Genomic DNA, 23,071 nt, shown 5'->3' with positions numbered 1-23,071 from the left:
TAAAAGATGACATTCACATTGTCTGATAACCAGTCACCCTATCTTGAACAAAATACAGAGTAAAATCCCATAGAAGTGAGAATATTCAGCTGGTTCTGATCATGAAAAGTCACTGTAATCCTAATTTGTGAATTATTTTCTGGTAGAATAAAACTTCAGGGGAAAAAATTACAATGAAACCTCTGTAATACATTTGCACTCCAAGTAATATATTGCTCCATGTTGAATCATAGAATCACAGAACCACAGAATGGTTTGGGTTGGAAAGGACCTTAAAGACCCCCATTTTCCACTCCCCTGCCATGGGCAGGGACACCTGCCATGTCCAAGCCATGTCCAGCGTGGCCCTAAATACTCCCAAGGATGGGACAACCTGTGCCAGGGCCTCACCACCCTCGCAGGGAAGAGCTTCTCCCTCATATCTGATCTAAACCTACTCCCTTTCACTTTGAACACACTCCCCCTTGTTCCACCACTACAGTTCCGGATGAAAAAGGCAGATTTCATGTTGATTTTTTATTTCATATTAAAGGAGAGGGTTGTAGAGGGAAATGCTTTCAAAGGCACTGCTCCTCTCAGATTTTTTTTTTTTTTTTTGAAACCAGGAATACAACTCATGGGGGGAAGAGTAAACAACTGCATAATTCTTTTCTGGAGCAAAACCATACTGGCAAAACTAGCAGCTTTGATGACAGGCTTCCCAGAGAGGCCAGGAGCTGGAAGAAACATGAGCTGCCCTCCTAACTTTTGATGAAATGGATATCAGCACGTTATCCATGGACTCAGCTGAGCCCACAGCTGATTCTTCTGGGGTCAAAAAAAAAAAAAAAACCAAAACAAATACAGGAAAAGCTGCTCCATGAAGGCTGTGATATTTCTGCGTGGCTAGAATTTCCAGAGGGGTTCTAACATCTGCAATAAGAGTTCAAAAAAGCTTCTAGAAAGAATGTTTTGCAGCTAAGATTTACAGCACATTACTAAAAGGAGCTTGAGTAGTTAGTTCTCCTCTAAATTGCTCAGTGTAATTAATATTTTGGAGTGATTAGTAAGTAAAGGCTTTTGTATATTTTCTAAACAACATTTCAGTAATGCCACAGGTCCTATTATTTTTTTTATACAAAGCTGCAATTTAACATTAATATGGCATGAGCTTAAATAGCTTAATCTATTTTTTTAAAGAGTAATATCTTCTAATTAGGTATTTATCTGTTACACAAGTTTTAAACAGTAAGAATCAGGTATTCATCTGAAGTAAAGAGACAAGGTGAAAGTATCATCATTACCTAAAGTGAAAGTATCAGCATTTTCAAACAGCTGGTCCTACATGATCCTGAAAATCTGATGATAATTAAAGACACGCAAGCATACATTTACTGATCTAATGACTTTGCTGTTTGAAAACACTGAAATTAAAATGTTACCTAATCATTTAGTTCTGTATTTTTCTATCACATGGCTAAGGAATAGAATGCATATAGCACTTAAGTGTTTATTAAAGCAATGGCTGAAAAATCAGGGAAAGGACACAGATCAATATAAATGTTCCGGGCCAGGTTGGAGGGGACTTGGAGCAAACTTGGTCGAGTGAAAGGTGCCCCTGCCTTGGCAGGGGGGTTGGAATGAGATGAGCTTTGAAGTCCCTTCCAATACAAACCATTCCATGATTCTGTGAATGCCTAAGCAATTCATGCCTGTTCAGTGGGGGATGGAGGGTGCCTTGTCACCACATAAACATCAAGATAACAATTTACTCTCTTTTCCACCCAGCTTTTGCACAATTTTTTCCATGTTGTTCAGAGAAAATTGAAAGTGTTTATTCTTTAGGCTGGTGAATATAACTAAAACTTGCTTTAATAAGGAGTACAGAAAAAGCAATTTTTTAGGACATTAAAAATCAGATGCACACACATAAAGACTATAATTTCACTGAAGCCGTATAAAATAAAAATATCATTTAAAAATAATAAACTCAGTGGTTTTTGTTTTTCAGCAGTGTTTCTCTTAAATCACAATTGTAATTGCAGAATAATTTTTTTCTTGTAGTCCTGTTGATAGATTTGAAGAAAGCAGCGTACATCATTAACTGTACTATGTGGGTATTCACATTTCAGACAACAGCTCTGCCTGGCCAAGCCACTACAGCCCATCTAATTGTTGCAGAATTGTCATTAAATGCAAATGATGCCTGCGAATGTTGAACTTGGTGTTATGTCCTGAAATAACATTAATAACATTACAGTTGTTTTAATGAAATTCACAGGAGAAAAATGTCATTAAACAAAGCAACAATATTATCCCTGGTGCCCTGGTCAAATTCCAACCTGGCTGATTGTGTTCTGACATCTACTATTTTTCAGCTGTTTGAATTTGGTGTGCTTGTGTACCTCCCTGTTTGTTCATTGATATGTTAATGCCCTACATCACCAGCTCATTGCTGCCTGTCACTCCAGAGTTAGTTGGCTGTCACTCTCGACCATCCAAATGCTTTTAATGAAGCTGTAACCACAGTGCACGACCTTGAAGAGACCCCTTTCAATCTACCTTCCCAGAGCACGTCCACTTACTCAGATATTGCTTAACCTTACAAGGGAGCACAGATAAAACTTACTTCGGTGTTTGTTAAACGTACAGCACAGCCTCATGTCCCAGTTCTGAAAAAATGAAAGGCTGGAAAGCATTAATGTGTGCTTAAAGCTGGGCACTGAATTGTCATCCCACACACTGGGGCTCCACTTTAGGTCAGGAAGGTGCTCAGAGCAGCATCTGCTCAACACCCCCACTTAACCAGGATTTGCTTCTGACTGTGGGGTGGAATCTGAAATGGATGAAATGAAAGGGATGACACATTCTAGGAGGACAACTTATACACCTCAGCACCAACTAATGATGCAGACAGCAGCCATGGAGTAGGGATAGTCAAAATTTAAAAATAATAGACAAAAATATGGACTCCATGAAAAGTTGTTTTTCTCTACTGTTGGTTCATAAGATTTACTAATGGACACATAGTCATATTTAAAGGTTTTATTTAAAGGAGGAGATCTGCTTTACACTATTTTACTAGGCTTTGACTTAAGGGTCAAAGTCTGGATTGTAGTACTTGAGAAAACACTTCTGACACTGCCAAATATGTTGATGTTAGTAGAGGGCTTGTGGAGGAAAACATTCTGAAGGCCTAAATTATGTTTCATTGAAAACTTTTAAAAATTTAGGACCACAATTTGGATTTTCCTTGTTCCCACATTCAGGCAGGATCATCAGTAGTGACTTCATAGAATAGTTTTTAGTGTGTTTATCACATCTCACAGGCTTAGTTTATAATATTATTCCCAAAAGCCACCCCATGCCCCTTAATCTAAAATGCTGCAGGTGAAATCCAATCCAGTCATTCATGAGCAGTAATTTTCCTGTTTGTGAGACCAGACAAGATCACCAAGGAGCATGTAAAAGTATTTAAACCAGGCATATATTTTTATATATGCTGTCAGTGATTAAAATATAAAAGTTCAGCAAAAGTTGAGATCAGAAGGTGAAAGTGCCAAAGACTGTCTTTGTACCAATTAGGAAATAGAGCACTGCTGAAACCTCATCTAGGGGTAGCTGTAGGTAATCAATTGTACCGTGCTTTGGGATCAGGTGAATGTCCAGTTCTCTCAGCAAAACAACTGAACCCATATCCTTCCCCAAACACTCATCCCTCCCCTTCTGTTCTGACACCTGTTAAACTGCAGATGGATTGTCACCATCAGGGTTTGGTCACAGCCTGATTTGAGGAGAAAGCCAATGATCTGGAAAACAGATGTGACGTTTTAAATGCACATAATCAGATCTTTAAGACGAATTTCAAGCTCACTGCTGTCTTGGATTTTCTTCAGGTAGAATAAAGAAGACAAAGAAATGGGGACAAGAGTGACAGGATAAGTGGAAAAGAGTAGATAGGATTGGTGAGCACAGATGCTAATGAACCAAAAAACCATCTTTTTTTTAAGTGTTACATATGCCTGCACAGAAGTCAGATATTTGAAAGGAGTTCTAGTTGTAGATATTTTCTGTTCAGTACCAGGCCACAACCAAGCTGTTCTAATGCAATCTCTCTCTAGCTCACCAGTACAACCAGTAAGGAAGAAGTAGAGGGGAAGCAAAAGGAAAAAAGTGAGCAGAGATTATTAAAGACATTGAGAGAGCCACAGTCATTGACCTTGTAGTTGAAAAAATTCTGTTGCTCTTTAGGTGGTGGTAGCTGAAATCCTGTATACGAATCAAAGTAAATTCAAGTCTTGCATGTCTCCTTTTTTCCTGAACACTTTGATAGCACAGTCACTGGATCTTCAGGCAAATGTAGTGTCATATGTATTTTTTTCTTTTTTTTTTTTTCAGTCTGAGGTTGAAAAACCTTTAATCAAATCTAGTATGTTTGAGGAAAAAAACAAACCTCTGTTTAATGGCTGGCAGTGTCAAAGATAACAAAGGTATTTTTCCACAAAGGTCCTGATTGAAGCTCTTTCTATGTTATTTTACATATATAGCCAACATATTCATTAATATATATAAGTCTTTTGACAACAGTAGTCAAAGTTTTTCAAGTAAAAACAGAGAAAGTTTAGATGCGATTTGCCAAGGCTATTTCAAGTTCCACAACATATGAATGAAAGACACCCCGAAGACTTTAATTAATTACAAATTTGTTGCTCTTTGATTAAACCTCTTCTTGCGCTAATAATTCTCAGTAGTGCTGCACAACATATGCTGCAGAAACCCCTGAGGCAGCCAAGCAAAACCAAGCCAAAACCAGCAGAGAAGTCTCTTACCTGCCTGAACTCCTCAAGGTCTATTTTGTTTCCCACCAGCACCACGGGGATGTCGTAGGTGTGCCGGACGCGATAAATGAGCTCCTTGAACTCAGCTGCTTCTTGAAAGGATTGGCGGTCTGTGATGGAATAGCAGATGATGAAGCCTTCTCCACCTCGCATATACTGGTCCCTCATGGCTGTGAATTCTGCCTGCAGAGCAGGAGGAACACGCTCAGTGATTTGGCAAGCAAAATTATCCATCTGTAAATAACAAACTTGCAGAAAACTTCCCCAGTTCCTTACATAAATTCACTTTGCTTGTTTTACCCTTGTAAACACTCCTTGCTGAAATTTGTGCAACCTTCTGGGTTCATCAACCCCAACAATAAGGATTTCTCTTTGGACTTTTTTTCTTCTTTTCCCATCAAGGGAGCTCTGCCCTCTAAGAATAGGAACTTATTATGCAAATGCTTGAATACAGAAAATACAATCTCACGTATTATCAGAAACTTCTTCAGTGCTGCTAGTACAATCAGATGACTTCCAACAGAACAAGTGTAAAAGAAACTTTATTACTACCTAGGAGTTGGAGACAGGTACAAATTCCTTATTTTGCACTCAATTCAAAAGCTCAGTAATATCAAAAAGAACAACAGTGCCTAACAAAACAGGGATCCAATGCAAAAAGTTCTACTTTTTTAAACGGTCTCAGAAAAGATGGAGGCTTCACTTCAGTGTAGGGTGATGTCATTAAATGAGAATGAACAATTTTAAACAGTGCAAGAATTGGCCCCATTTCCTTCTCCTTCATTTTTTCTTATTTTATGTTTATTGTCACAGCAGTGCTTCTTGTTACTGGTATGGTTTTTTTTCAGAAGCTTTTAATAACTGCCACATTGCACAAAAAAAAATCAAGATTTAGTTTTCAAAAACTTGTCTGAGGCACTGTGGCTTGAGAATATGTTCTAAAGCCAATATCTTTCTCAAGTTGGTTTGTTTTTCTTGATCACAGCCCAGAATAACCCAATACCATGGCAACAGTCGGTCAGGATCAGAATCCTCCTGACAGAATCAGTTCTCCAGAGATATTAAGATGCAGGAAGGTCTGATAAAAAAGGAATGCACATATCAACATTGGACCATTTCTATGAGCTGCAGCATGCAGCATAAAATCCTGTATTTTTTACTCTATTGAGAATTTAGGATTTTTTAAAACAGTTTAGTTTACATATATATATATATCCTCAGCCCTTGCTGAAAATTAAAGTGAAATGGATTTCTAAGGCTCTTTTACAAGACTCAGCCTTAAATCTCTCTCAATACTTGCTCATGTTGATTGACAATACTTGCTGTGAATAGACTTTCATGTTGACCATTATCATTTATTTATGATGTATCTTTTACCCAAGGGTTTTATATATCATCCAAAACATTTCACCTGCTGCAGGAATAAGTTCATCCAACTAAGCTTCAAAATGGCAGACTAATAGGCAATTTAAGGGTAGGATTCTGCTTTGAGACTTACTCAGAATTTGAAAATCTCTGAATTATCACCCCACAGCACCCCAGGAGAGTTTATTAACTACTAACCTACAAGACAGAGTAGGTCAGGTCATAACATAGCCCATCCTCTAGAAAGTGGATATGCAAGAAGTAGGGCAGCTGAACACTGAGGATATCAAACAGAAGGGGTTCCACACTCTATGGTTTGGACAAGACACTGAACAGAGCTGTGTCTCTCTTCCCAGGTCTCTTCCAGCCATCCACATTAGATGGCTGCTAGATTAATAAATGATGCAATACAAAATTATGCATCACATTCAAAGTCACCAATTTGAGAGCAGGGAGGGCTAATGACTAAACACAGTCATTAAATCCATTATCTGCTCTCAGACCCCTGGCTTTTACACCAGAACAAAGATCTCAGTGCAGCCCCATCCCATGTGACCCTGATTTTCTCCTCTTTGCACCAGTCCCTTAGAACAGTTTTACACCATTGTTAGGTGGGTAGTCTCCTTTATAGGAGGAACAGAACTAGTCCAGGATTCCTTCAGGCTGAGCAGAAAATGGAAGCCTTCAGAGAAGTTAAATTTGGGGATTAGGCTTCTGAATTTAGCTGGCTGTGCAGCTGCAGTCCAAAAGTGGTAAACAATTCAATGGCATTAATGGACTACAGGCTGCTTTTAATGATGGAAAATAGTTATACCATTAGTTATCTGATTAGCTATTTTGCACCTATTATTTATTTTTAGAGGGTTTATACAACTGAGTGGAGCTGATAGCTAAAAGTACATGTTTTCATATGGAACCTAATACCCAGCCCAGATGACCTGTCTCCTTGAGTTAGAAATTCCATAAATCAACTACTGTACCACTGTATGACAGCTCTGCACAACCTTTTACAGAGAATGAGCTCTGTTTAAGTGAGGTGATCCACCTCTAGGAAGTGCTCAGAGCTTTGTACACTCATTTATAGCCATTTATGGCAAACCAAGAAGGAATTAGGTCACACATCCCTGTTTAAGTTACTCACAGTAAGCGATGTTGGGGAGCACGAGTACTCCCAGGATCACTCTCCAGGGATGTCTAATGGCTTTCCCTGACTGACAGGAGGACCTGGGCTCCTAATTTCACACACTGAATCATTCCAAAGGGACAAAGTTCTCAGCTTTTAGGACTGACACTTTTGAGTCAGAGTCATCTACCTACACATTCTGGTTCATGCCAGGGCATGGTTAAAACTTTCAGGATAAGAATGAGTTTACCTATGCAATTTTTTAATATGACACGTTATTACAGCTGATAAATTAGACTAAACAGGCAAAATACTTTAGTGTCATTTTTGAAATGATCCATTTTCAGAGGCATTAAATATTCTGTACAAACTGGATTGAGGACATAGAATTGGCTTTCTGTTGTTAACTCAGCTAGTAATTTCCATTGCAATTTTTTGATGTTGACATTCATTTCTCAGCTTTTTTCCCTTGGCACAATTGCTCAGTACAAAGTCAAGGACTCCAAGATCAAACATAAATAAGCCTAATTTTTGATTTCAAAAGAAGTGTTTTTTGGGTTTTTTTTTTACCTTTTCACCAGGCACCTCAACATAATAATATATACTAAGAGAAAGAATAAATTTAACTACTAATAAATACACTAAAATCTTTGCAAATCTGTATGCATATTACACAAAAAAGACAAAGGACTAAGAAGAAATTACATCTCTTTGTTAATTTTTAAGTTCAAGTCTTACTTGACTACTTATTCAGATTCCACTTTTTTCATGTTTATCTACAGTAAACAGAACTAAAACACAAGTTGACCTGGGTTTTGTGACTATTCTAGCGTAGAGACAAAGCCTAAGGTTTTACAGATTTTCAGTAGTTTTATTATTATATTTTATCTGGTTCCCTTATAAAATAAGCTGTGCATCTGTCACACTAATATCTTCTTTAATTGTTTCCTGCTGTAAAAAGGACCTCTTAAAAATCAGTCAGGAATAGTGCTGGATACAAATTTCTACCCAATAAAGGGAAAATACAAAACATTCCCAAGTCAGTGAATGCCAAGGGGAAAAGACAGAATGAAATCACACCCCCTCAAAAGAAAATCAATTCTGAAAATTAAAGTGAAGATTTGTCATGCTTACAGCACTTTGCAGCTTGACATCAATCTTGAGTACTCTCTTGTGTATTATGACTAAGACTTAACTGAAAAGTGTGGTAAAAACTCTTTTGAAACCAAATCATCATTCTTCTTAGGAGATGTGATACTTGAGAACAAGCATCAAATTTGGACAGAAACAAAACAAAATTTTTCTAAAAGTTGAAAGAAAGGAGCATAACTTTTCCCTCTTCTTTTTCCAGTATAATTGAACGCAGGAAAAAAATCCACTAATCCTCATAAGACTACATATTTCTACCTGTTGTTGAAGAATGCTGACAAGAAAGTCTCTTGATGGTTAGGTTGCTCCTAGAGAGATGTCACATTTGCCTTTCTTCAGTGAGCAGGCACTGACATGATTTTTCATAGGTATCAGAACAGCCTCACAATGATGTCGAGCAGCTTCCTCAACATGCTTGGATATGTCTGATCCAAGCATGGATCCATGCCAACACCCAGCTTGATTCACTTCTCCCTGATTTATCCCCCTCTAATCTCTCTCTTCCTCAAACTTTCCTGGTGGGAGACATAAGAGCAGAGCTTGTCTCTGAAGATGGGGAGAGAGGAAGCCTTGGGTGCATCTGTACATTCCATGACCCTCATCATTAGGACACTCACTCGTTCCAGCAGCAGCCCCACATTTTTCCTGACCTATGTGCAACTACCAGTGTACCTGTAGAAACCTATCTCACTGCCTTTTAATCTTTCAAAATTATCAATTCAAGCAACACTTTGTCTTTCATAATCCAATCCATTCACACTGAAGAAATACTTTCATACCTACAGTTGGGAGATTGTTCCTATTTCCACATTTTGTCATCCTGTATAGTCTTGCTTTTTCCAGCAGCTTTTAAGGAAGAACTTAGCAAAAACAAAATGCCTGACCTCTGTTTTCTCTCCTTCATCTTGATTGGTACTCTTTTATCTCAAATTTCATAATGAGCAAGGGAAATTTTTTCATAAAAAGCATTATTTTTTATTAATTTTAAAATTCATACTATTATCATGGAAATATGAATAGAACTTGTATGGTGGGGTTTTTCTCATTAGAAATCAGAATCTTTTCCAAATAAGATCAGTATCTTAATGTGTCCAGAAGAGGAGACAAAGTCATTGAGCAGTAAAGTCACACTACACTTAGATACTCTGATCTTTATGAAGGATTGGTCTATGTATTATCATCAAACATAAGTCTGGGTCTCATGTACAGCTCAGGAAAGCCCTGCCTTGCTGACAAAAAGAGTCTAGAATGATGTATAAGTTCAGCAAAGCCAGTTTGTTTCTTTGCTGTTTCCTAAGTAATTCCTCCTGAACAATGCTGGAGAAGGAGTGCTGGGTTAGAAAAGCTTTTATGCAACTCAGAACAGAAGATGTTTAGAAGCAGCATCCCCCATATCGCCACTTTACACCAGCAGAGCTCTAAAGCGAAGCCATTTCTCCCAAATCCCCATGTTGCCCATAGCTAAGAGATGGCCTTGTCAGCCCAAAAAAGGATAAAAGAGAAAGAAGAAGAAAAACAACAGCAACGAAAGAAATGGACAAGGCAATGAGCAGAGGGTCACCATTCCTGCCCCTCTTTTTCATTGTGTGGTGATGTGTTTGAGCAGTAAACACAGCTTGCAAGTGCAGTCCTTCCCCACACTCCTCAGAAGTGTGGTGCTTAGAAATTTAAAGATGTGGCACCTCCGAAGCAAAGGTGTCATGTTTTTCAAACTACACACACACTCCACACATTTTGATGTCTGTTCTATTTTTTTTTTATGATCTTGGCTTGTATCTCTGGAAGAGGTCAGAGCCTCCCCAGGGAGGCCAGCCTCACAGTTTGAAGAATGTCACTTTCTATATCTTCTTGTCTTATGTTCTGCTTGACTTTCGAACCAGGAATATGCTAACAGATGTTCTTAATCAAAATTGTCTCCCTGATTACCACAGGGGTCATTCTTATTATAAACTTGTTTTTTTCATTTTTATAGTGAACACTTGCGGGATGGGATGCATTCTTGCAAACAGCAGTATATTGTTTATCTGTGGCAAAAAACAAATAAGGATAAAATGAACATAAAGGAGACAGGAGGAGGAGAAAAAAATCTTCAAATAGTGAGAGAACAAAAAAATTAAAAAATAATAAATATATGAAACTTCATTGTTCACTCAGAATTTTCTTTTTAAAAGTAAGTTGAAAATTTCTTCTGTCTCCAGAAAATTTTTGCCAATATGGTACAATATTACTTTTTAGCAGCAAAGCTTTTTTAAAGCCAAAATGCAAACCTCCCATATCTCTCTGTTAGTAAGCTCTCTTACACGCATAAGCACCACAGTTGACTTTGTCAGGATTACATGTCATCCACCTGGCAGTGCTTGTCATAAAGTGTGCTTTTCTTTTACCTCTTGAAATAGATTTACCTAATGAAAGTACACTGGTGAGAAGTGCTGCGATAATTATCTGGTTTTCATGGACTTTTTAGTGTGGGGTTTGTTTTTTTTTTTTGTGGTGGGAGGAGGGGACAAAAGCAAGTATTTTTTTAAAACTTATTTGTAATAGCAAGCAGAAAGAAACCTGCAGCAGTTACATTTCAAATAAGAAAACATCCAGGTAAGATGTTAGCTGGATATTATATCATATAAACATCATAATACCAGTATTAATCTAGATGCAAAAGGCTTTATTCAATGTGGTTTCTACCTCCTGAAGAGGTAGGCAGGTACACTAAATTTAGAATAATCCCTTTATTTACTCTTCAAGTCCCTCTCTCTACAGCCATTAGAGAGATATGACCGACTCCGGAGAGTAACTCAACCCATCCTCAGGGAAGTGTTTAAGATGCCAGGGGTGTTTTTCTTTTGTGCCTCTCTCTCACTACCTTGACAGAGACTAAATAGAGAGCCCTGCCTCTGATGTCCACAGTATCAGCCAGGCCCTGCCCAGTCATATCCTTCATGCATTTGAATGTTTGAATGATAAGGCTACTCCTCCTCTCCATTTCAGAGTTTTCATTTACCTTCTGCAAGGCTGTTTCATTTCCGATGGAGTGAAAAGATCAAGAGAATGCAGCGTCTAATGCCAGTCGAAGATTTTTCCCTTCACAGCACTCAGCAGTGGGAAATGTTGTTCCTCAGCATGGGTTGAGTAGCATTATGAGGTAAAAAAGGTACACTTTTTCCGCCACAGAAGCCAAAGTTCCCAACCTGCTGCCTTTGCTTGCAGGAGCCCTGCCTGCACCAGCTACAGGTGCCCAGCAATGACACAGCAGAAAACAAGGAAGCACAGAACATTATCAACATCTCCTCATACTTTCCTCTTGCCTCCCTCTTATTTCCAGCCACCCTTTGCAAATGACAACAACAACAAAAGGAGTTTCATGGAAAAAGAGAGCAAAAAATTTGCAGCAGGTGGTACTCAGCAACCTGTGCCAGCCTAAACCATCTGCCACATCACTGGGAGGAAGGAAGGGAGCTGAGTAACAGCTCAGAGACAGACCAAAGAAAATGCAGGGGCTCTGGCTTAAACACTGGAGGACAGAGATGATTCTTCTCTTCAAGTCTCTACACTGCTCTGATTGAGCATCAAACCCATCTCTCATAACCCTTTTTGCCCACTCTAGTAATGATTCAGGAGCAGTTCAAAGTGGGATTAGTATAAATGAGAATTAGCCCATGAGCTTGCAGTGGATTATTTTAATAATCAGTCCCTTGATTAATGATCAGTCAGTGTCTCAAGCCTTGTAATTACAGGAAAGAATTCTTGCTTCTGTTGTAAAACAGCAATATCCCTTTTCTTCTGTGAATTTGTACTGTGGACCAAATACACATCACTGATGATGGGAGAAGTATGAAGATAAAAAAAGATTCAGTCCAAGCTCCCAGCACTCTAATGGCTTTCTGAGCTTTATCTGACTTCCTTCCAGGGCAATATTGCAAATTCCACATTGTACAAAATCAGTAGCCTTTTCTTAACTCTGGGAATGTATGAGGATAAAGCTCAGACAGGCAGTGAAATTAATCTGCAGTTTAGAAGACAACTGGCAACTCCCTGTTTAAGCCAATTTATTTGCCTGGAAAGGGAAACAGAAAAAAAGAATATTTTTGACAGGTGTTCTTTCTGGAAGACACATGTATGATATCCATTTCTGTGACAAATAGCAGCACTACTTTTTAGCTCCTGATGCTTAGGTGTTTTCCAGGTTAGCTCACCTGGGCAGAGTGATTGACAGCACCTCAAGACCTTGCCTATGGGCAAGAAGATTGTCCAAGCTTAGAGGGTTAACTGCATGGATGATCAGTAACTTAAGAAACACAATTAGGCATGCACTGATTATGAAATTCAAGCATAGATTTACATTCATTATTTTCACAAAATTTTGGCTGAAAACTTTTAAAAATTATTTTCCCATCCTGATTTCCTCTATACTTATGTTCTACAGCAGAAATCTACTTACTACAGAAACAGACCTTCAGTCCCAGAAAGGAGATGATGCTGATTATACTTCAGTTCGGGATTCTTTCTAAAAACTAATGTATTGTCATGGAAAGAGATGGATTCCTTCCCACTGGTTAATACATTGCTTATCTCTGAATACAGAAGAGACTTTATGCACAACTAATGTTCAGAATGTAAAGAGAAATTAATTAAAAATAAAGATAGCAGTTTCTTAATATGGATTACTCAATCAGGGTAATTCATGATGACATTGCTCTCATCTTCATCCAAATGAGTCTGAGGCTCTGAACTGGTATGTTAAGCTTTCACCCTGTCTGAAAATAATGGATTTGTGACTTTACTTTTTTATTGACTTTAAATCATTGTTAGACACGATCTATTTTCACCATCAGTGAAATCATGTTGTTTCCCACAAGTGGGCTTATAGATTCAGGTTCCCCTTCTATTTTCAGCTGTGATACTGCTTCCCATGCTAGCTGGCACTGCTCTCAGCCACAGACTAAGCAGGGCTAAGCCTCGTGAAAAACAGGTGTCAGTATTCCTTTGCATCCTGGGGACTGATGGATGACAATTCCACTGCCCCTTCCCTAACTGCAGAGCACTTTATATGCACTCACTATTCTCTTTTCACATGTCCTGCATCATGACTTATGCAAAAAGATCAGGCCACACCAGCCTGATAGAAAAAAAAAGAGTAAATAAGGGGAAATAAATAAGGCGGAGAAAAAGACAGATTTGAGCAACTTCCAATAAAATAACTCAGGACTACAAAATATAACATCACTGAGTGACCATTCTTTCTTACTGAGGAACTAGTAAATAACCTGCACAGGCACTCAGACTCTCCCTCCAGATACAGCTTCTTTCCACTAAGATTCCCAGTGTTCCCACTCTAATTGCCCTGCTGCTTCCACGTGATATTTGCCAGTTTTCTGCAACTGTGCTTTTCTTAACTTTATTAATCCTGCTCTTCCCGAGATGGTTTGTCATGTGCAGTAATGAAAAGATGCAGTCCATCACCTACCTGGGAGATGATATCTACTTTTTATTCACCCCTAAATATGGATGAAATCACCATATCAATTCTCCACAATGCCAGTAAAAATTCCTCAGCGCTACACTCCCTAACTCAGAGAACTGCCTTTTTCTTTCATATTCATGCTAATGGTCTGTCTCTGAGGGATAAACACCTTAGCAATTTTCTTCTAAATGCAGGCACTGAAGCAATCTTCACTGTTAACTACCTCTAAAACCCCCATATGCATTTGGTTTATCATGCACCACATAATAGTTTCTCCCCCATTCTCATTGATATGCAAAAAAGAGCCAGTTTTCACCTTTTATCACAAATGCATCATAAACGGTTAAAGGGAAAAAATTAATACCTTGGTAATTACATTTTAGTGAACAGCAGAGATTAAAAGAAAAAAAGACAACAACCCAGTAGTGAAGAGGCAATGCCTGCAGCTGCAAGCAAGGGCTTTGCAGGGATTCAGACATGCTCTTGTCAGCTTCTGTGGTCATCACAGGCTTGCCACCATCCCCAGAGAGGCCTTGTGCAGCCTTGCAGAAGTAAACCAGGAGGCTGTGGAGTCAGGCACCTCATTGCTCTGATAAATGACTGCAAATTATATTCTGGCTTGCATATATGCTCTCTCGTGATGACTGCCCTAACAAGCGTGCTGACCTTAAAAATTCCACCACATGGGTTTTTGCCTCTTCCCTCCCCGGTGCCCTACTCATCAGCAGGGATATAATTTAATCTGAGAACCTGAAAAGGGGGGAAAAGAAGAAGCATGCAATCTGCAGAGTGGCTATTTTAGACTTTTTTAACATTTAATCAATAGTGCACTCATTTCTGCAACTGATATTTAGCTCAGTGTTTATCTGAGGGGTGTGTTCCCTGGGGACTACATAAACCACCACCAAAGTGAATGCAAAATACCTGTGTTAGAATCCTTCATGGATTTTGTATTGCTTACAAAGTAAACTTGTGACATGAAAGGACTGAGTTGTCATGTCACTGTGACTTCCCAACATGTTTTTTTCATTGCCATGTGCACAAATACTTCTGAATAATTTTTATTGGATTAGGGAAAAAACAACAACAACAACAACAAACAAAACAAAACAAAAACCCAACAAAAAACCCAACAAAAAACCCACAAAAAAAAAAAAAAAAAAAACAAACCAACCAACCAAACAAAAAACCCCATGAAGACAAAGACCTCTAAAAATATAAGTCATGAGGTATCTTGGTTGGATCAGCAGATCCAACAGAGAAAGTGAAGGATTCAGGTCGACCTTGGAGCACTTTCCTGGTGGGGCTACAAGGGCACTGGAGAGGGTCTTGGGAACAGGGCATGGAGTGACAGGAGGAGGAGGAATGGCTTTAAATTGTTGAAGGGCAGGGTTGGATGAGATGTCAGGAAGAAATTCTTCCCTGTGAGGGGGTAAGGCCCTGGCCCAGGGTGCCCAGAGCAGCTGTGGCTGTCCCTGGATCCCTGGCAGTGTCCAAGGGCAGGTTGGATGGGGCTTGGAGCAACCTGTGATAGTGAAAGGTGTCCCTGCCCATGGCAGGGGTTTTACAGTCACTTCCAATCGAAATCATTCCATGATTTTATGATCCTGAAAGACACTGAGTAGCTTTTGAGATATGCCAATACTTTCCTACACAGGGCCAAAGCTCATCTGCATGTCCAAAACTTAGAGGAGTCTGACTCCAGCTTTGCCCAAGGTGTGAGTCAGGTACCACACTGATTTCTGACACAGGGATAGCCAGTGCAGCCACTGCTAAGCTTTTAATTTTTTGTCTTATTAAAAGATAAGATCGTTCCCTGGCATGGTTTGTCTTACATCATCCCACGTCTCTGATAATGACATGGAACACTCATGAAAAAAATTTATTCTCCTCATCCAACAGGCACAAATTAAAAAACAGGCACAAAAATCTATGCAAGCTGTGCAAGCTTTCGTCTATGGAAGTGAGAAAAATATATATCCAAAAATATAGCTTGCTAAGAAAAAAAAGAAAAAAAACTCCAAGAAAATATTTCATATTTTCACTAATTATTTTATTGAGTTTCTACTTTGCCCCTCATCCCCTCTTCGAAGAACCTGAATTTATGGAATAACATTTCTCAGATTATAAAGGTAAAAAGCAATGGAGCTCAAAATTTGCTGAAGTTTACTTTTCTGGTTTTTTGTTTGTTTGCTTGTTGGGAATTTTTGTGTGTTTGTTTGCTTGGTAGGAGGGAATTTCACTTCCAGGTTTTGGGGCTAAACTATTGAAACTCCAGCTTAAAACATATTACTTGGCTTTAGGTCTTTCCATTCCCCTTCCTGTTAGCAGGAAATAAAAATTACATTTTTAGAAAACTTTTTCCAGCTTTTTCCTTCTCATGTGGTCTAGCAAGTGAAATGTTTGGATGATTCTGACAGCACTATATAATTTTTGCCTTTTGTTCTCTTTGTCTGGAAACAACACCGTGTAAAGCTTCAGAATTACATAAAAGACATTTAATTTTGAAAATCTCATTTTTGGGGACAATCTACTTCTCCTATGAAGCATTAAAGCCCTGCTCTGCAAAAGGAACCATTCCTTGGTCATTTGTTCAGGGGAAAGGAGCCCCATGTGGTGCTGTAATATGTGCTTGTTTCCTCAGCATTCAAGCCAATTTTTTTAGTCCTGGAAATATCACTGTGATGTGAGCTTTGTGAAAACTGACGGAGGTAGAATTTAGTTTTCTGCCCACTGGCATCCCTGGTTTGTGTACAGCTACTTGATAACAAGTAGATTTTGATAGAAAACCTCTGTAAAATGGAATTCCTAGTGAGATTATCTAGGACAGTCACATATATATATATAAAGAAATCAGGACACAGAGTATGTGCAGTGTCTGCTGGAACTTCAAAGTACTTCAGTGCCATTCATTGGTGTAATGAAAAAGTGTGGAATATTTTCCAGTGATGGTAGAAAAGAAAAAAATTACATTATCATAATCTTGTGGAGGACCTGGATGAAGTTTACTCATATGGAATGTGTTTATATAGGTGTTTTTCCAGGCAATATGCAATAGAACAAAACCAAGCAACCAAAACCACCTCAAAGCCAAATTCAGTAAAATAATAAAAAACAGAAACCACCCCAACAACAACAAAACCAAAAACCCACACAAAAATGCTACAAAAATATCTTGGAAAGAAGAAAAAAAGATTTTCCAATTTTTTTTTTCAAAAATTGTAACAATATATTTTCTTCTCTTATACATCCTTATTTTATTAAAAAGAGAAAAAAAAAAAAACTTTCAGCAGCATCACTCTGTATTTCTCTGGTTTTGAAAATTGCAAGTTAGAGAAAGAAGAACAATAAGAGGGAAAGCATTTCAAGTAAAAGAAAAAAAGACTTTGTTGAAAGAGAACAGAAAACACTGGAAAGTTTTCCACCACGTGCAGCATGGAACCACTACCAGTGACTTTGCTGAAGAGGAATGGTAGCAATGGGCAGGCAATCGGGGTTGTCAGACTCAATAAATGCTGATGTTCACCCTAAATGCTTGTTCCCTGCAACATTTTATTGCACCTGTTTGACAGGATGATAAATGCAGGCCTAGAAATACAAACTGATCCACCCTTTATTGCATCATGATTCACTCATGGACAGGGATGAAAAAGGAAGTTGGGAATCTTGGCTGCCAGTTGCCTGCTCTTCCTTTGGTTATATACTCATTTATCAGCATATGCCTAGATCTTTTCCTACAGAAGTCAAGGAATATTTTGCCAATGATCTGAAGGAAACTGGTGTCAGGTCCACAATTTCATCTGTGATTTACTGCAACTGTTTTTTCCATTCTGTATCTGTGCCAAGTAAGTGTTACTGCACAATCTGTCCATTGGCAAATAAAACTACTAGGTCAAGGGAGACATTTTAGCTCTTCCCAGAAAGTACAGAACAACTTGTCTCAGGACCCCAGGTAAATTTCACTGTTATGATTTTATAGTTTCTGAGTATGTTTTCAACAGCCTGTGGAACAACATACAAAGGAAATAAAACAAATGCTCTTCTCACCTAATACACTGTGTTAATAGTTGCTACTTACTTCAATATCCCTATGCTTTAAAAATAAAATGGATTTCATTTATGCACTACTGTACCCAGCAGAAAGTGCAATAAAATTATTTTACCCTTATAAGAACATGCTGTAGAGGCCCATTAAGACATAATTACTGCCAAAAAGGCATTTTACATTTCCTTGAGATAAGCTGCACTAGTGTACTTTGAGATTTCTCTTCCATTGATTCAGGATTAGAGCAGCATGTTTAGATAATAAGCAGAGGGGTCTCAGATAGCAGCCTGAGTGAATCATCGGACTATAGTGTTTAGTCTGCGAAAGTGTGTTTATCTGAAGGGCTCTTGGGACTAATTTGGTTCCTCTTCAAAGCTTGAAGCAGGGGGCAAGAATCATAGTCCTGCAGGTTGGCAGTATAAACATGTCCTGTGATTTGCTAGCAATTTGAGAGATGGATTTCGGTACAGAGCACACTGTTGTTGTCAGGTTGAAAAGTGTCTGCCTGGAAATGAATTCATGCGCACACAACTCCAGACAAAGGAAAATCTCCCTGAAATGGCATGCCATCACATTTTAGGGCCCATTTTTCAAGTCTCTGACTCACACCTGGGAAATATACTGGTGCACTAAGTTTATCATAAAAAGCTCACGTTTTAGCAAACAGAAATTGGTGCAATAATCTCAGAATGTATTGTCTCACTGACAGGTACAGAAACCCATTTTTCCACATACTTGCCTGCTTTGTATCTGAAAACAATTTTTGCCTCTTTTACATGTCAGATCAGATTGTTTTCCAGTGAAGGAAACTCTGCTGCTCTTTTAGTGTTCGGCGTGAGGTCTACACAGAGAGATTGGGTAATGTGTCACGCAGGGGAAAGCTGTGGCAAGAATAAAAGCTCCTGTGTCAGTCAACAGTCTATAAATACAGCGGGAGAGATAACTGCTATGTGTGCTCCACGAGGAGCATACTTCTGGGCTCCAGAAGTAGCAACATATTTTTAAGCTAGAAGGGAAGGTGAGAAAGCGTAAATGAGCGAACAGAAGGTTTCTATAACTCCGCGTGGAGGCTTTTTGTGCGCGGTTGGAGCAGTTGGGGGTTGTCACTCTCTGAGAATAATTGTGAGGGGAACTGAATGCAGAATAAAGTGCTTGAGGGCTGAGTGTCCTTTTGTTTGCACCTGCAAGTTTACTGGAAACCAAAGAGTCTGCGTCAATTTGGATTAGATGCATGTAAAAGCAGATTATTTTTATGGCGCGTTGGTTAAGAAGAGGGAAATCCCAGAATTATCTCCAACAACGCTGCTTCCAAACTCAGTGGGCATGGGTGAATTTCAAGGGAAAGTCACTCAAAAAATGTCCCATATGGGTGAACAAGGAAGTTCAAGCTATCTTTATGGATACTAATCTGCATTTGCAGATTTCCATGAAGTTTGTCCTATATACTCCCCATGCCATATTGTAGCCAGCCTTGGGAGTTAAAAGCTAAAAAAAAATAAAGTTCTCCATTTTTATAAATATGATCTCAATCTCACATTTAATGTGTTTGTCTTTATTTGCTTCTCTTTTTTTTTTTTTTTTTGTTTTGTTTTTTTTAATTGAAATGTAGAGGCAAAATGAAAAGTTTTGGGTTGAAAATAACACTTCTACTTAAAGAGTCAAAGGCATATTGATAACTAACCAAAGGAATTATTGACAGCTTCTTCTAGATTCAGTTCTGCCACTGAAAAAAAATACCAGCATCGTTTTTTTTGTTCATTTCCTTGCAGCACCACATTTTCAAGCTTTTTTTGGTAGGAACAGCTCAAGTTATGGCAATCCAGCTACCAGGAGCTACATCAATACCGTCTCTTGAAACTCTCTGAGGCAAACATATTCTGTCTGAAGCTAAATGGGGTGAGCAAACACAGTCTGCCCAGCTGGCAGGTGTAGAGGGCGGTGAAAAGAATGTGTAGTGAGTTCAGTGAAGCATAACTGCTTGCACCAGCCCTTACTTTCTTTAAGAAAATGCCTCTTGTTGTGCCTTCAGTGGAAAAACAGTATTGGAAGAGCACAAAAGGACAAATGATGGTGTATAAAATATGTATCTAGAATCCACTGAACATCAGTTTACTTCCTGAGACGAGCAATTGGTCTATGACATAGTGTCCATGTACATGCACAAGAGAAAAATCAGTAACTAGATGAGCAAAGTAACTAGATGAGTTTATCAGAGTTTCTGGTTTTCCCATTGTTTGAATGTTGGGTTGTTTTTGGGTTTTTTAACTTCGGCAAGTTGAGAACATAAATGTATTTTTGAAGGACCAATTATGTTTTAAATGCTTCAAACTGAATCTACCAGTTAAAGTATTGAAGATTCTCATGCAGTGTCAGGTATGAAATCACACATGGGTTTTTAAGTCTAGATTTGACTATTAAAAACTGCGTTAATTATTAGTAGTTCATTTGGTCAATGTTGAAATTCTTAATTAGTTCATAGGTACAGAAGGGAAAGGAGAAACATATTTGTTGAAACATGTCCTCCAGCGCAACAACAAAATACATTAAATTCTATCAGTTTCACTATTGATTTCTTGTATTTCCCAAATAAGGATGAATCACAATTTTGGCTCCTTGATCTCCTGAAGTGATTAAAGTCAATATTCAAAGCTGATGACGAAGTATTTATGACTGTGAGGACACCCAGACAAATGAGTTTTCCAGTGCCTGATTTAGAAGCTGTAACACCATCTCCAATTTGACATAAAACCAAGGGAAATAAAAACAACTAGGCACCACCAAGGCACACATCAGCAGCAGCACAAATGGGTGCTTTGGATTTTTACCCTGAGTCACCAAAGTCAGAGCAGAATTTGTGTGAGCTTCGGTGAGAGCACCATTAAGTGCTCTGTGAAGAAGGAGCCTATTTCAGCTGCTGACTTCAATGGGACTTGGATTAGGTCTTGATTTATTCTGGAGCTGTGTAGTGCAGATAGAGAGGCAACAAATCCTAAGACATCTACAAAGACAAGCAGCTAAATCCAGGACACTTTGAACGGACAGCTCCTGAAAAATCGTGGGAGGGAAAGTAGGAAGAGCTTCCTAGCTATGCTGGGAATGTGTTTCAGGGGTGACAATCTACATTGGAACAACAGGGGAATTTAAAACAGAGATTTGCTCATATCAAATCAACTTGGTTGGTTCATTTCAACGTTTCAACAGAAGTACAATAGCTATGCCCAGGCTGTAAAATGGCCTGGGATGATAAATCTGCCGAGTGTGGTGCTTCTGCACACATCTCTGCATGCTACAAACAGAAATGGATGAGGAAAAAGGGGAGGTTTAGATTGGAAATGAGGAAAATTTTCTTTTCTGAAAGGATTATCGAGCTCTGGCCCAGGATGTCTGGGCAGTGGTGGAGTCCCCATCCCCTGAGGGATTTAAAAAGCACATGTCTGTGGCACTTGGAGATGTGGTTTAGTGGTGGACTTGGAAGTGTTGAGTTGATGGTTGGACTCAATGATCTTAAGGATATTTTCCAACTTTTAAAATTCTATGATTCTATGAAATATTTGCACCACATTTCATTATTTGGTCGCCATGGTATGCCATGGACATCTAATACTGTGGATTGTTTGCTTTCTAATAGAGATAAAACTCCGACTTTTTTGTACTATTGTGCTCACCACAATCTGACTGAATTACTCTGATTTATTTTCTTACCTTACAACTGTTTATTCTGGCAAAATTCATAACCTTGGCAATCATATCCTCCTCCCATAAATTAAGAATTGGGTATAGTTCTAGCCTTTTCATACAATCAAAAAATTTTTAAATGAAAAAAAATTGTATATATGTGGAAATGACTTAGAACAGTTGAACTTTGAATTTCTGGCAGAGACTGCATTTCCCACCATTTGCAGTGCCTAGCTTAGGTGCATTCAGACCTCTAGGAAGTTGAGAATAAGGTTACCAGGCTTTTGCTTCCCAAATATTTTCTTGTTTACTTAAATGTGTTTAAGTTCCTTTTTGGTTGTTTTGTTACTGCACGAGGTGCACGCACACTATGGAAATTCAAGAAACTACAAAAGCCTTCAAAGAGACCCTGAGGCACACCTGAGAAAAAGATCAGCAGTGGCAGTACTTTGATTAAACAGTAAAAATATCTTGAGGTGGAAAGGAAATGAACTGAGTCAGGTAGAAGAAATTATTGTATTTAAATTTCTTCTTCATTACTTCATATGAAGCTTAATTCCCCAACAGCAGCTGTCATAGAATTGGTAGAATCAGGGGACTTTGGTTGGAAGGAACTTTAAATATCATCTCATTCCAGCCTCCTGCCATGGACAGGAACACCTTCCACTATCCCAGGTTGCTCCAAGTCCCATCCAACCTGTCAGGGATTGGACAGACACAGTTTCTCTGGAAAACCTCTATATGTAACACTGTGTGTTACTTTTGGCATAAAGATATTTTCCCTATGGATGAGCATTTCATATTTAGATATAATGTGGGGAGAAAACGAAATGTAACAAAATACTTAGTCTACAAGTAGACCAGAAAATTCCAGCATATAGAGGAGGAGGAATGAGAAAAGTGTAAGACAATCAACACAGTATTTATTAATTTCCTTATTGTGATAGATGTTCCTGCATACAAGAGAAAAAGAAACAGGCATCTTTTTATCTGTTGTTCCTTTCAGCCTGTCTGTCTCCTTCAATGAGATTTGGAAGTTATACCATTCCACACTGCAGCACTTCTTTAATCTTCCCTTTTGTTAATTCCTCTACATTATTCTGCCACTGCTTCCTTTATGCTTGAATAGGGAACTTTAAGCACTGTGACCCACATCTCTGAGGTTAAAATCTTTGAGTTTATCTCTGATTGAATGACTCTCATTGGAAAATTACTCACCTGTCCAGCAGTGTCTAGAATGTCCAAATAGGCTGGTTCATCATCAATTCGGACTTGAGTTTTATAGGCATCCTCTGAAAAACACAGTGCAGTTTTCTTAAGCATGTGAGTGACTCAGAGAGGGGAAAATGAAACAGCTTTGCTAGTTTGGAGAAGCTTTTCAAAAGCTTTCCAATCTGACCTAACATAGTTTTATTTCGAAAGCTCATTTTTGAAATCCT

The 23,071-nt window shown here is 38.6% G+C and overlaps 1 protein-coding gene across 1 annotated transcript in view; it reads right to left on the bottom strand.

Moving 5' to 3' along the window:
• The window catches only part of RIT2 (Ras like without CAAX 2), a gene marked incomplete at both ends in the record, with an annotated part of 172,452 nt that overhangs the window by 79,515 nt on the left and 69,866 nt on the right, over positions 1-23,071 (bottom strand). The window contains 2 exons of the mRNA XM_084225623.1: positions 4,809-5,000; positions 22,851-22,924. Of these exons, the coding sequence (XP_084081749.1) occupies positions 4,809-5,000; positions 22,851-22,924 (266 nt within the window). The remainder of the gene's footprint in view (positions 1-4,808; positions 5,001-22,850; positions 22,925-23,071) is intronic.

Source organism: Fringilla coelebs, assembly GCF_963513975.1.
Source record: "Fringilla coelebs genome assembly, chromosome: Z".
In the NCBI taxonomy this organism is placed as follows: domain Eukaryota; kingdom Metazoa; phylum Chordata; class Aves; order Passeriformes; family Fringillidae; genus Fringilla; species Fringilla coelebs.
This window is presented reverse-complemented; position numbering and strand designations above follow the sequence as displayed.